At 40.4% G+C, this 15108-nt stretch overlaps 1 protein-coding gene across 4 annotated transcripts in view; it reads left to right on the top strand.

Annotated features, from left to right (window-relative positions):
- Positions 1-15108, top strand: part of GRIA1 (glutamate ionotropic receptor AMPA type subunit 1) — a 370258-nt gene that overhangs the window by 202906 nt on the left and 152244 nt on the right. For all 4 annotated transcript variants that reach the window (XM_075344320.1, XM_075344318.1, XM_075344319.1 and 1 more), the window contains exon 3: positions 13555-13794. In XM_075344320.1, coding sequence (XP_075200435.1) covers positions 13555-13794 — 240 coding nt within the window. The remainder of the gene's footprint in view (positions 1-13554; positions 13795-15108) is intronic.

Genomic DNA, 15108 nt, shown 5'->3' with positions numbered 1-15108 from the left:
AAACCAAAGTCTCTGAGTGCCGCTGCCACTGCGGGAAGCCTGTCCAAGTACCCAGTCCCACCGGTGTCACTTAGTAATCCCGAGCCTGCCTCCGTGCACAATTTGTTGTCTGTTGGTGGTCCCCATGGCTTGAAGCTGTAGGGGGACTCACTCACTGTGTGTAGTGTAGCTGTGCTCTTGAGGGCTGGCACTTGGGTCTTCAGTGGGTTGCATTGTTTGGAAAACCCTGTCCCCCATGTTGTGCTGATGCCCTCAACCTCTGAGCTCTCAGAGAAGGTCCTGAATAACCTCTCCTTCTGCAGATTAATTGTCAGGACGTTGAATCGGCTCCTGACCTAGGGTCCTGTACCCCGTCATGCTCGATACCAGTCAGCTCTGTCGACCCCTCTTTGGTGCCTGCAGTCCCTCCCAGACCACATCTGTCGGAACCCAGACCGGTGTCCCTGCACCCGGTCACCGACTCCTCTGGTCCCGGACCACTGTCTGCGACCCAACCTCGGTCTAGCTCCCTGGGAGATACCACTCCAGCTCCTCACACTTTGAGGGCTCTCATTTCACTGATGTCCTCCCTCCCACCAGTCTGCCTGACCCCTAGGTGGGAGGCCCTGTTCCAGCTAGACCAACCCACTGGTGTGTCTGACAGGTCATGATGTGAGGTGTGGTTGGGATATGTGGTGCTGATGGAGATGACACCAGTTCTCTTCAGTACCTGGAACCATGGGGGGTAGGCCCGGACCCTGGGGAGAGGATGCAGTTCCCTGTAGCACCCTGATGTATTCAGGGGCGCTACATAAGCTCTTATGGTCAGTGAGTTCATTTATCTCTCTACTGTAGGGTGTAAGCTCTTATGGCTAGCTTGGTCCTTTCTCTCTCTCCTGTAGAGTGTAAGCTTTTATGGTCAGTGGGGTCCTCTCTCTCCTGTAGAGTGTAAGCTCTTATGGCCAGCAGGGTCCTGTCTCTCCTGTAGAGTGCAAGCTCCTATGATCAATGAGGTCCTCTATCTCCTGTAGAGTGTAAGCTCTTATGGTCAGAGGGGTGCTCTTTCTCTCTCTCTCTCTCTCTCTCTCTCCAGTAGAGTGAAAGCTCTTATGGATAGTGGGGTCCTCTCTCCCATGTAGAGTGTAAACTCGTATGGTCAGCAAGTTCATTTATCTCTCTCCTGTAGAGTTTAAGCTCTTATGGCTAGCTGGGTCCTCTCTCTCTCCTGTAGAATGTAAGCTCTTATGGACAGTGTGGTGCTCTCTCTCTCTCTCTCTCTCCTGTAGTGTAAGTGCTTATGGCCTTAAACACATAGCTAATACATATCTTGTGGGTTGGGGGGTGCTGGCCCTTTAAGATTAGATGTGCTCATGTGTGTGCGCCCTAAGTGTGCTCCCAGGAGACCTGTGCGGTGTGCACAGGCCCTCGGAGCTGTCAGCAGGGACCGAGCAGCCACCACTGAGAGGCCAGGAGGGTGAGTGTGCCGGCGTCTCCGCTGGGGGAGGGGGACAGGACAGTGCAGTGATGCCAGTGGTGGCACTACAAGAAGCTTACTACAGTATTTATGGTGCCAGGCTTACTTTTAGAGAGCATAGATATAGCAACAGAATGAGATCTGTAGAAACTAGCAATTGTTCCTAGGCCATATTATTCCTAGGTGCAAGTAGTAAAAAAGTAAAAAAATGTACAAAAAAAATTAAAGACCTAAAATCTAGACATGTACACAAGAGTGTGACTGGGCACATCATCTACTACTTCCTCTGGTGTACTGATATCCATGAGATACTATAAGACAATGTTACTTAAGAAAAATATGTAAAATAGCTTCAAAAGGAGGACACTATTTTTCAAGCACCACCTGTAGAAGATTAACGTGTAAGTCACTGTGGACCTCGTAATGAATTTGTACGTGTTGGCACTTCTTGCAAAATTTACTAAATTTAGGGTTCTGAAGGAAAGCTTCTAATAAACTAGGTTTCTACAAGTAACGCATATTGTTGATGATGAAAAATACTACACAACTACTTTGTGGAAGAACATTTTTTGACTTGCTTGTAAAACATGTTATGATGGAGAGTTGGAGATTCTTTAAAGCTTCTGAAATCCTCCTTGCATGTTGGTCTTCTCTGGTGGATTGGGTGGAAGCCACCTTCAATTTAGCACAGCCCAAACCTCACATGATGCATACAATAGCCAATTCGATACATTACCGCGATTCTTAAACTTTTTCTTACCAATGGATCATGATGATACATATGTTATGTTGATAAGAGCATCTTACTGTAGGTGACCTGAAAGCAGATCTGTATGGTCCTTGCATTAGTCATAGACCAGAGAAATAGAGAGAGAGAATTTGAGGATGGACAATAATGACCTCTCTGTCATGGGTATTTCCCGAAGGACACACACTCCAAGAGTGAGAAACTTCTGGCTTTTTTTCATTTATGATTTATACATTTCATCCCACTAAGGACTGGAATGGACATATGATATTACCCTCAATACTCCGTAAATTACTGAGTCTCTGCATTTTTCTAATTCCTGGAAGACTCAATTTGGTTCTGTATATATACATATGTATATGAGAGAAAAAAGAAGTGGATGTGTTGTACTGAGGTTCCATAGAACCAGGAAAGAAGATAGTTCTGAGAATGAACCTTCGTCTATATCAACATGTCCACTTTTAATTTTAGTATTGTACACATAGGACATATCATTGATAAGGTCGACTAGTTTATTTGTAGTGATGAGCATATGTGCCAAAATTCTGCAGTTTGCTCAAATTTGGCCCGAAATTTTTATTTTCATAGCGTTTATTTGATAGAAGTTGAATATAAAGTATTATGTTCTGATGTGTCTCCGGACCCCAGAGAATAATAAATATACAGTATGCTAAAAAAAATTATACTCAACCTGTCACCTAGCCCTTTTGTTCATCTATTATGGTCCTCTCACCAGTGGTGTCGTCACTGAGCCATCTTAGGCACTTCAGGTGTCCCGCAAGCTTTGGTATCTTTCGGCAGCTTTGGTGTCTCCTGTAAGTCATGACATCATGGCTTAGTCTGCGTAAGAGACATCAAAGATGTCGAACACATGACAGCACCAAGGGTGGACAAGTGAAGATCAAACCAGTGAGTGGACTGAAGAAGATGATCAGAGATGATCAAAGATTGGCTGCATGGTTGGGTGAGAATTTATTTAAGAGCCTGTCATGTCCCCAAACCTTATTAACCTGCAAGTATGGGTTTAATTTATAGGCTAATAGCTTTCTCAAGCTGCCTGGCCACTACACTGAAAGCCTGGAGGAAATCAACTGTATTTCTACTGGCAGCCTCAGCTTTCAGTCATTGAAGTCATTCACTCATAGCGAATAATGAACGGCGGCTGTAAGCACACCTCAACACAGTGACTGGGAGCTTTTGCAGCACTGATGGTTGTCAATGAATGTGCCAGGGCGTGCTTAGCGCTACCGCTCACTGTATACTGATCAGTGACTAAAGCCGCATCCCTATGACTGACAGCTGAAGGCTGCCAGGAGGAAAAAAGTTCATATCTTCCTGGTAGCTGGGCTTTCAGTGCTATGGACGACAACTTAGAATGCTATAAACTTACAGATTAACCCCATATCTGTAGGTTAATAACATTTGGGGACATTACAGATTCCTTTTTAATCCATCTGCCCGTTATTGTGCTTGATTCATGTGAATTGAATCATAAAAAAATATTTTTTGGGGGAAAATCCAAATTTGTTGTGAAATTCAAAGCAAATTCAATTTGCCTTGAAGTGATTTGCTCATCTCTTGTTATAGGTGGATTAAATAGACTCTAGTAGCATATGAATATCCCAAAGTCACCTCTAAATAGTGTGACACCTATTGATCTTTAGCTGTGGCCTGGGACCACTTGTGGACCATCTGCTTCTCTTGATGACCCAGTCAATTCTGGAGATTGAAGCTTAACAGTCCTAAGAAAGAAAAACTATATACTGTATATTTTACCAGTTTGATCACCATTAGAGATGAGCGAATCAATGGAAGTTCGGTTCAGCGGGTTCAGCCCCACTTTTGGTTTGGGGTCCGGACTTAATCTGAACCTCAATGAACGTCACTAATTGGGCAGTTTGGATCTCCGACCACATGCAAAATAAGGTAGGAAAGAAAGAAAGAAAGAAAGAAAGAAAGAAAGAAAGAAAGAAAGAAAGAAAGAAAGAAAGAAAGATAAAAAAGGAAAGAAAGAAAGATAAAAAAGGAAAGAAAAAAAGATAAAAAAAAAAATAAGATAAAAAAGGAACGAGAGAAAGAAAGAAAGATAAAAAGGAAAGAAAGAAAGGAAGGAAGGAAGATAAAAAAAGGAAAGAAAGAAGGATAAAAAAAGGAAAGAATGAAAGATAAAAAAGGAAAGAAAGATAAAGGAAAAAAAGAAAGATAAAAAAGGAAAGAAAGATAAAAAAGGAAAGAAAGAAGGATAAAAAAGAAAAGAAAGAAAGATAAAAAGGGAAAGAAAAAAGAAAGATAAAAAGTAAAGAAAGAAAGATAAAAAGTAAAGAAAGAAAGATAAAAAAGGAAAGAAAGAAATAAAGAAAGATAAAAAAGGAAAGAAAGAAAGATGAAAAAGGAAAGAAAGAAAGAAAGAAACTCTAAAATAGCTCAACTGGATATTTTTCCATTGGGGTATATGACAGCAGAGTAAAGAATAACAAAATAAAATAAAAAATAAGCAATAAAAAATGGACCCAAGTGGCGCTCTGGTTGTTCACAATGAAAGTAATCAATTCACTAGAGCCTCAAAATAAATGGAGATTTATAAATAAAGAAATATGAATCAAGAATAATGTTTGTCATAAAAAATCTACATACACTAATGTTCTAAATATGTACACAAATTAGAAAAAAAAAAAAAAACAACAACTAAAAAATATTACAGGTCATGTGTGGTATACTATGTATTCATCTGTTGTATGCAGTCAGAACTGTCATTGTAATGTTGAAGACAAATGAAAGCCATTAAGCGCTGGTCAATAAGGACAAATACATTACTTTGGAAGTGCCGGTCCATGAGTCATTTATATATATTTTAAACCCATCTCACTAGTCACATAGATAGATGGTAGCGCAATAAAAGCTAAAATAGGGATTAATTGCATTTTAGATTCGCTAGAATTTGTTTTATTGTATATACACTGGAGAACATTTTCTGTTTCTATCATTTCAAAAAGAAAAATATCTGCGTGTGAGTGAATCATCAAATAATAAAAAGACCTAATAAAGAATAAAAAAAAACGGGACAATAAAGCAGACAGAAAGCAAATATGTGTGTCAGTATACAAACTATTGAAACCGTCTGAAGGACAAAGAAATAAAGGAGAATGTGCTATTCGGAAAAGTACCGAACCTATTATTTAAATCATGTTTTTATGTTATGTTTTTTATTTTTAAATTTTTACATTTTCTATATCACCAACTATATATATATATATATATATATATATATATATATATACTAGCTGTAGTACCTGGGCGTTGCCCGGGATAGTAACTGTCTCTCTGTCTCTCTCCCAGTCTCTGTCTGTGTGTCGCTGTCTGTCCGTCTCTCTGTCTGTGCCTTTTTTTGTCTGTCTGTGTCTATATGTCTGTCTGTCTGTTTCTATCTCTCTGTCTGCATTTGTATCAGTCTATCTGTTGCCATCTCTGTGTCTGTCTGTCTCTCTCTATCTCTCTGTCTGTCTCTATGTGTGTGTCTGTCTGTCTCTCTCTTTCCACGTCTGTCTCTTTCCCTGTCTGTCTTTGTCTGTCTCTTTCCAGGTCTGTCTCTTTGCGTGGCTGTCTCTTTGCCCGGCTGTCTCTTTGCCCGTCTGTCTCTTTGCCCCTCTGTCTCTTTCCAGGGCTGTCTCTTTGCCCATCTGTCTCTTTCCAGGTCTGTCTCTTTCCAGGTCTGTCTCTTTGCCCATCTGTCTCTTTGCCCGGCTGTCTCTTTGCTCGGCTGTCTCTTTGCCCGGCTGTCTCTTTGCCCGGCTGTCTCTTTCCAGGTCTGTCTCTTTTCCCGGCTGTCTCTTTTCCCGGCTGTCTCTTTCCAGGTCTGTCTCTTTCCAGGTCTGTCTCTTTCCAGGTCTATCTCTGTCTGTCTCTTTCCATGTCTGTCTCTGTCTGTCTCTTTCTGTCTCTCTCTATCATTCTCTCCACCGACATCTTATTACCTCACACATAAGCTTCTTATACTAACAGTTTATTTTGTTCCTTTAGCAACCCCTAACAGTTGCTATTAATAGCCTGCAGCTCCCACCTATTCAGTTTAATGGAGGCAGGATTTTTGAGAGTAACTGTAAAGCGCGGTGTTAATTTTTCCCATCAAAACATAGTCTATTACGTTCCCTGGGTCACATGGGGCGTCTGTGCAAAATTTCATGATTGTAAATGCGACGGTGCAAATTCCTTTAGTGGACATACAGACACACATACATACATACATACATACATACACTGAGCTTTATATATAGCTTTTATTCTAGAGACTTAGAGACTTTACATGAAGCTTTTCAGCAGACTCATTATCATGGCAGTATGTGATGTCACCACTCACTTTCTTGTCCTCCTTTCGCAAAGACCTTTGCCCTCATGGGAGCATGCTCAGATTGGAAACTCAGAAGACTTTTATACAAAAAAGTCAGAGTCAATCTACAGCTGCTAATGTCCGTGCACCCAATAGGAGGTAGGAGTCATAAAGCACCACTTTCGCCTTTCACATTTTTTTATTTCACCACTAGAGTGATATCACTATTAATTGTTCCCTGCCCCTAGTTTTATACTTACCAGCCACTGTCTTCTGCTCTTCCTGGTGCCTCTCCAGTCTAATTTTCACCATCTTGTGACCAAAGCTCCTACTGACCCAAAGTGAGAAGTACCATTTAGAAGTTCTTAGTACAAGTCTATGAGAGCCTTATTGTGGCTTACATAGACTTAAATTGAGACGTGGCCTCTGTTTTGCCCAGTAAACATAAGCACAATCTGGCAGGTTAGAAGATGACCGGAGCAGTGTTAAGAACAGAAGAAGATGGCAGCTGATAAGTATATTACTAGGGCTAGGGGACATGCATTAATGATACCATGCCGGCGGTAAAATATAAAACAAAACAAAAACACAAAAAACAATGTAGTGGTGCTTTAAATTAGACCCAGTGGCTAGTGTAAAAATTGCAAGGATTTTTATTTATTTTTTAATGGCAATAGTGATACGAAAAATTAGAGAGATTAGTAGGTGAGGGTGTAAAGGCTTTCCTAGGGGCTCCTTTGGGATATATGAGAGGACCTATACTACTTTTGACCCATAATAGAGGGTCCTGTTGGAGATTTTGTATTGGGGTCCACAAGTCCAAGTTATGCCACAGATCATATGGCACCAATTGCAGTTGCCATATTGATGCAGGTGGTGGCAACCTAGCCCCTTTTTACCATATCTGTCTGAACTCTTGGCGGTAGTAACCCTAGAACGCCCCTGATGGTGTCTGTCATGGCTTTGCCTCCCCTTCCACATGGCTAGGAGGTGGAGCCTTCTCCCGAACTTCACTTCTGGAGCTCGGATGCTTTAAAAACTGACATCTCCAGTGAACCAGCGATGGCTATAAGCTTAGCGCTGTTTTGCCTGTGATTGCTGGTCCTGTAAGTGTTATCCTGATTTGGTTGTGCCTGTGCCCCCGTGCCCTGTCTGTGTTCATCCCCTAGTCATCCCCCCATTCCTCTGTCCCCTCTCCTACCTCCCCACTCGGTTGCTTCCTCTGGTACTGACCTCGGCCTGACCTCGACTCCGCTTCTGCTCTTTCCTCCGATCATCCTTCTGCCCGTGCTGTGCTTGACCCGGCCCGTCTGACCATTCCTCGCTCGCCCCTCAGCTCTGCTCCCCAGCTGTGCTGTGAGGCAGTGTACGAGCACATACTGTGTATCTACTTCCTGGTTCTTGTTGCTCTGTGTAGTGTCTTCTGCTGCAGAGCTCCGGCTCCCCCTGGTGGCAGCTTGGCAGTGTCACTGCCGTGTCTTCATTAAATGTTTCGATGGAGCTGAAGAGGGGGAGTTTTCTGATCTCCAGTTACTGATAAAGCCGTGGGGGGAGGTTTTCTTGTTTTTATACTATATATATCGATTTCCTGATTATTGTAGAAAAAGTATTGATTTTTTGGCCTTGTCAGATGTATTTTTTGGCTTACAAACGGGATATAAGCACCTTTGACATTTGCTTATTGGTTTAAGGCATCTACAATTTCAAAAGAAAAGTTATGAATCATGTTGATTTAAAATGTCCCAGCTTTCTCCATGTAGCGCCTATATGTTACCATAGTAACAGACTACAATCTCTGTAATGTAGTCATACTGTATCCTGTAGCCATACTTTTTCCACCCATCCTATTTCTGCAGTAAACTTATATTTGTTGGGCTATAAAAACAAAAGGGACAGATGAATGAGGGTATGGCTGCAGGATCAGGATACTCTTGGGTTGCGGTAGTCTATTTCCATGGAGAGACATTTATTTGAGACGTGAAGTTTAGAAATTTATTTAGTAAGAAATAAGGTGATTACAAGAGAAATCTATGCTATATGTTGTTTATGATTTACAAATATTGTGAGATTTTTGTATACCCTTTTTTACTTGTAAAGCGCCATGGAATAAATGGCGCTATAATAATAAATAATAATAATAATAATTTTGATTCCTGTATTTGAGAATCTGTTACTTATGGCTTGGAAGTCAGTACCTTTCACCAAATTTGGAAACACAATGTAATAGTGGCTGCAAGGTGGAATAAAAGTTTTATTTTTTTTTTTTTAAACCAAATTTTTTTTTATTAAAGGTTTTATACAATATATAAATCATACAAAATCGGGGTCAACATAACCCCAAAATCCCCATCCCTCACTCCCCCCAAGTGAAAAAAAAAATCACGTATTTGACTGTTCACCACGTGTGATGAATAGATGTAGTAGTTCTCTTTAGAAAATACAATGTCCAAGGGTATACGAGAGGACCAGGATCATCAAACTTCTCATCCCGGTTAACATCATGTATGCCAAAAGTTAGACAAAAGCAAGCAATGAGTCCATAGAAGGAAAATACAGTTCCCGCATCCATATAGCATTTCAGTTATTTATACCATGGTTTAAAACAAACCTAATCGGAACCTAAATAAATCCCTAGATAACAGACCGGAGTCGTCTATTCACAGGGCCCAGATCTTTTCAAATTTGTCCATACAATTCCGTTTTAAATATATTCCCTTCTCCGGGTTTCCAATCAAATTGATCTTGTTAAAGTCCGCTTTACACACTACAATATATCTTACGATGTGTCGGCGGGGTCGCGTCGTAAGTGACGCACATCCGGCATCGTAAGGTACATTGTAGTGTGTAACAGCTACGTGCGACTGCGATTGAACGGTAAAACGTTCATCGCATGCACGTCATTCATTCCTCATAAATTGAACGTCAGGTTGTTCATCGTACCCGGGGTAGTACACATCGCAGTGTGTGACATCCCGGGAACGATGAACAGATCTTACCTGCGTCCTGCGGCTCCCGGCCAGCAATGCGGAAGGAAGGAGGTGGGCGGGATGTTTACGTCCCGCTTATCTCCGCCCCTCTGCTTCTATTGGCCGGCTGCCGTGTGACGTCGATGTGACGCCGAACGTCCCTCCCACTCCAGGAAGTGGACGTTCGCCGCCCACATCGAGGTCTTATGGACGGGTAAGTACGTGTGACGGGGGTTAATCGTTTGTGTGGCACATTCAACAAAATTGAACGTGCCGCACATATGATGGGGGCGGTTACGATCGCATACGATATCATATGCGAAATCGTAACATGTAAAGCAGGCTTTACAAACTCTGATATGGAACTTGATCTGAGATCCAATATTGTGCTATTAATTTCCTTGCCCTATATAACATACGGGCAACCGACACTTTACCTTCCTCCTCCATCTTCAGGTCTTCGATATAACCCAGGATAAATACAAAGAGGGTGAGGCTCAGATCTATGGTAGACACTCTATTAATGATTGAAGTCACGCCTCTCCAAAACACTGTTTTTTGATTTTTAATTAAATTTCACCTTTCCATTGTGGACATTTTTGCTATCAAAGTATTTGACACCAAATTAGTTGTTTTGTCAAGTCCAAGTGGGTGTTGTCAGATGGTTTTCACTGGGGGCATGTACTTCTTCTCTCTGTATGATGCTGACCAATCAGAAGCAGGCAGCAACATAGCTTAAAAAAGGACACACCCCTACAGTATATTACGTTTCTCAGTGTGCGAGAGATTGAAGGATCTGATCTTCTTATATAAGCTATTGAATGAGTAAAAAGTGCTGTGATAGTAGAGCACAGATGATTCACATCTTTCAGATAAGGTCCCTGTGGTGGGAAGGGCAGGACAGCTGAGTTTAGCTGTGCTACATTACAACCCCTTCTATCAGCTCTCCTCTATAGCACTGTCAGATCTGCTGTACTGTCCCTCCCCTTGAGCTTAAAGGGAACCTTTCAGGTCCAATATGCAGCCAGAACTACAAGCAGCTCTGGGTACATATTTTTAATCATTCTAATCATCAATTTTTAATCATTCTAAGCATTTCTAAAGATTCTTTATGATATGCTAATGACTGCAGGGACTAGTCGCAAAGGCATTTTTTCCCCCCAACTAGTCCCATAGGGGAGTGCTAACATGTTATTCAATGCCCATTGCCCAGTGTCATCAGTGGTGACACGTGTACCTGTGTCTGTTATCACCACCCCAGATGCCGGGCTTAGGCTCACATAATCAGAAGTCCCGGCACTTCCGGACTAGTTGGGGGAAAAATCGTCCATACAAATAGTCCCTGTGCTCATTAGCATATCATAAAGGATCTTTAGAAATACTTTTTCTAAAGATCTCTTTATCTATGCTACTAGATACAGGGACAGTTACGCCCGGATTAGAAATATGCACTCAGAACTGCTCGTGGTTCTGGGAACAAATTTAACCTGACAAGTTCACTTTAAGATGAGTTAAACTTATGTCTGTTATGCTTAAAGCAATTCTTGAGCACCACAGACATAGGTGTGATTATTTACACAATTTCAGGCAGACAGTGTGGTGGAAGGGCTTTACAGCACAGCTGACAGTGCAAGGAGTAGATGAGAGCTGATAGAAGGGTTTGTGATGTGACACAGATAAACTCAGCTGTACTTTTTAATCATGCATGAGGTTAGCCAAGGAGATCAGAGCTGTATTATTACTATTTCAGCTAACCTGGTGATGTAGATCCCCCAAGTTCAAGGTCTAGGGGAAAATATGGGCCGTGGGTGATGGTGTAGCAGGCAGCTGAGCCACACAAGAAATGGGTAGTAGAAGCACTGCAAGTTGTAGGCAGAAAGGAGACTGGGAAGGCAGGTAATAGAAGCACAGGAGGTCACAGGTGTTCAGGACACATGAATGCTAAAAGTAAAGCCCAACATGGAGCAGAACAGAGTTCAGCAGTCTAGGGTAAGTGGGGCAAAGCCCAGATCCGGAACAGGTGTGTAACAATTACATCTCACATATTGAAAACCTAAGCGAATATGGGGTGTGTTCTTTTACTCCTGTGTTGCCGCCTGCGTATGATTGGGGAACTCATACAGTAAGAAGAAGTACACGCCCAGAGTGAAAACTCTGATAGCATCTGATAACATCCACTTGGATGTAACAAAAGTTAGGTGTTTAGGTGCCAAATACTTTGACTGGCAATATCTCTACAACAAAGAGGCGAAAAACAAAAATGTTTTATTCCACACTGCAGCCACTATTATATCCTCTCCTCTTTAGTGGGTTATACAATACACCAAAAACTGGACAAACAAAAGCACAAAATCAATAATACACCAAAAACTGGACAAAAGAAGGAACAAAACCAATAATAAATACACCAAAAAACAGACAAAACAAAGGACAAAATCAATAATAAATACACCAAAACCTGGACAAAGAAGGCACAAAATCAATAATACATGAAAAACCAGACAAAAGAAGGCACAAAATCAATTATAAATACACAAAAAAACTGGAGAAAAGAAGGCACAAAATCAATAATAAATACACCAAAACCTGTAGAAAGGAATGCACAAAATTCATAATAAATGCACCAAAAACTAGACAAACGAAGGCACAAAATCAATTATAAATGCACCATAAACTGGATAAAAGAAGGCACAAAATCAATTATAAATACACTAAAAACTGGGCAAAAGAAGGCACAAAATCCTTTATAAATACATTAAAAACTGGGCAAAAGAAGGTACAAAATCAATATTAAATACACCAAAAACTGGGCAAAAGAAGGTACAAAATCACTAGCAAACAAAAAACTGGACAAAGGAATGCACAAAATCAATAATAAATACACCATAATCTGGACAAACAAAGGCACAAAATCAATCATAAATACACTAAAAACTGAGCAAAAGAAGGCACAAAATCGATTATAAATACACTAAAAACTGGGCAAAAGAAGGCACAAAATCTCTACTACATCAAAAACTGGACAAGAGAAGGAACAAAATCAATTATAAATACACTAAAAACTGGTCAAAAGAAGGCACAAAATCTCTACTACATCAAAAACTGGACAAGAGAAGGAACAAAATCAATTATAAATACACTAAAAACTGGTCAAATAAAAAGGTAAAAAATCAATAAATACACCAAAATTGGAGAAAAGAAGGCACAAAATCAATAATAAATACACCAAAAACTGGACAAAAAAGTCACAAAATCAATTATAAATGCACTAAAAACTGGACAAAAGAAGGCACAAAATCAATAATAAATACACAAACTGGAGAAAAAAAGTCACAAAATCAATAATAAATACATAAAAAATTGGACAAAAGAAGGCACAAAATCAATTATAAATGCACTAAAAACTGGACAAAAGAAGGCACAAAATCAATAATAAATACAACAAAACTGGAGAAAAATAAATAATAAATACACCAAAAACTGGACTAAAGAAGGCACAAAAATAATAATAAATACACCAAAAACTTGTCAAAAGAAGGCACAAAATTAATTATAAATACACTAAAAACTGGGCAAAAGAAGGTACAAAATCAATAATACATCAAAAAGGCAAAAAATAAATAATATATACACTATAAACTGGACAAAAGAAGGCACAAAATCAATAATAAATATACTAAAAAATGGGCAAAAGAAGGTAAAAAATCAATACTAAATACACCAAAAACTATACAAAAGAAAGCACAAAATGAATAATATAACAAAAACTGGACAAAATCAATAAATACACCAAAAACTGGAGAAAAGAAGGCACAAAATCAATAATAAATACGCCAAAACTGGACTCAAGAAGGCACAAAATCAATAATACACCAAAAACTAGGCAAAAGAAGGCACAAAATCAATAATAAATATACCAAAAACTGGATAAAAAAGGCACAAAATCAATAATAAATTGTGCCCGATGTGTATGAAACAAGTTGTCTAATATAATAAATTCTTAATGTATATTATTTACCGGGTTTGTGGATAGCTTTCTCACCTCCGTTCTCTTTTTTTTCAGTTTGTTCACAGTTTGCCAAGGGAGTGTACGCCATATTTGGATTCTATGACCGGAAGACAGTCAACATGCTGACATCATTCTGCGGTGCTCTCCACGTTTGCTTTATCACCCCCAGCTTCCCCGTAGCCACCTCCAATCAGTTTGTTCTACAGCTCAGACCGGAACTTCAGGATGCTCTTATTAGTGTTATAGAATATTACAAGTGGAAAAAGTTTGTGTACATCTATGATGCTGACCGAGGTAAGATGGTTCCATGGTTGAAAGTCTGACATAGGACTATAGGCAAGGAGACAGATTAAAGGTGGCATCCAGCCTCATTAAATTGAGGGCTCATAATTAGGATATAGCAGCCATGAATATTAGATTATTCTGTGCATAAAAAATCATCTGTTTGAAGGGCACTTGAGCGAGCACAACATCCTTTCCAATGTTCACATAATCTTGCAGGCTTGTTAATTAATGTTGTACTTTTCTTAAGGGTGGAGCAAGATATTGCAATATTTTCCCATTCACTTGACTATTCCGCAGCTGGTTTTAATATGATGGCTGATTGGTATATGTTCTTGTAATTTATAGCTTTATGAATTCTCTTTAATTCATGTGAAAATGTGCAATTGTAAAACATGTTTGGAATTTCCTCTTTTGTCAATTTAATCACAGATCCAGCAATTCCTAAGAGAGTCAAGTGATCAGATCACCCTTCTGCCACTGATCTTTGATTCATGTTCTATACCAGGGGTCCCCAACATGTGGCTCGGGAGCCATGTGTGACCTACGGGCCTATGATGTGTAGCTCACGTGGGATGCGCTAACACTAAGTGTTGCTAGATACACTAGTGGAGGAGAGATGTGATGTTAGAACACTAGATGTCACTAGATACACTAGTGGAGGTGTAGTCAGACAAGCCAAAGGTCAGGAGCCAGGAATTCTCATCAGTTACAAAGGGGGAGAGCGGAGCTGAGGTCAGGATACAAGCCAGGGGTCTGGAAGCCAGGAGAATACGTCAGGTACAAAGAGAGAGAGTGGAGCCGTGGTCAGGATATAAGCTGGAGGTCTGGAAGCCAGGAGAACACGTCAGGTACAAATAGTACCAGATCTTGCAAACAGCTATGAATAGTAAGCCTTCAGATGGTGACATTTGTGAGTAGCCTCATACAGAAGAGAAAAGAGAAAATCTGAATGGAGTATGGTATACTGTCTGTGGTGATTTCTATTAAAAAATGTCACAGGGTGTGATGGGATGACTAGGAAATTGGGTGTCTAAACTGGCCCTCACACTAGAGAAACCCTGGCTCACCCTAATCCCAAATATACATTTGAAGGTAATGATGTTTGGGCCGCCTTCCTTACCCTAGCTCCTGAACAACTCTGATCCACCTAGGAGAGGGCCAGGACAGGAGTGATTAATCCCACACAAGCAATACAGGCAGGGTGAAAAACAAAAGTCAAACTCACAGCAATCACTCACAGAAGTATAGACAATACGTGCTCAGGATTAAACTAAAGAAAGGAAGGAAATAATCAGAAAACAAGAGTAATTCCACAACACACCA

The sequence above is a fragment of the Anomaloglossus baeobatrachus genome, chromosome 4 (genome assembly GCF_048569485.1).
Source record: "Anomaloglossus baeobatrachus isolate aAnoBae1 chromosome 4, aAnoBae1.hap1, whole genome shotgun sequence".
In the NCBI taxonomy this organism is placed as follows: Eukaryota; Metazoa; Chordata; class Amphibia; order Anura; family Aromobatidae; genus Anomaloglossus; species Anomaloglossus baeobatrachus.
This window is presented reverse-complemented; position numbering and strand designations above follow the sequence as displayed.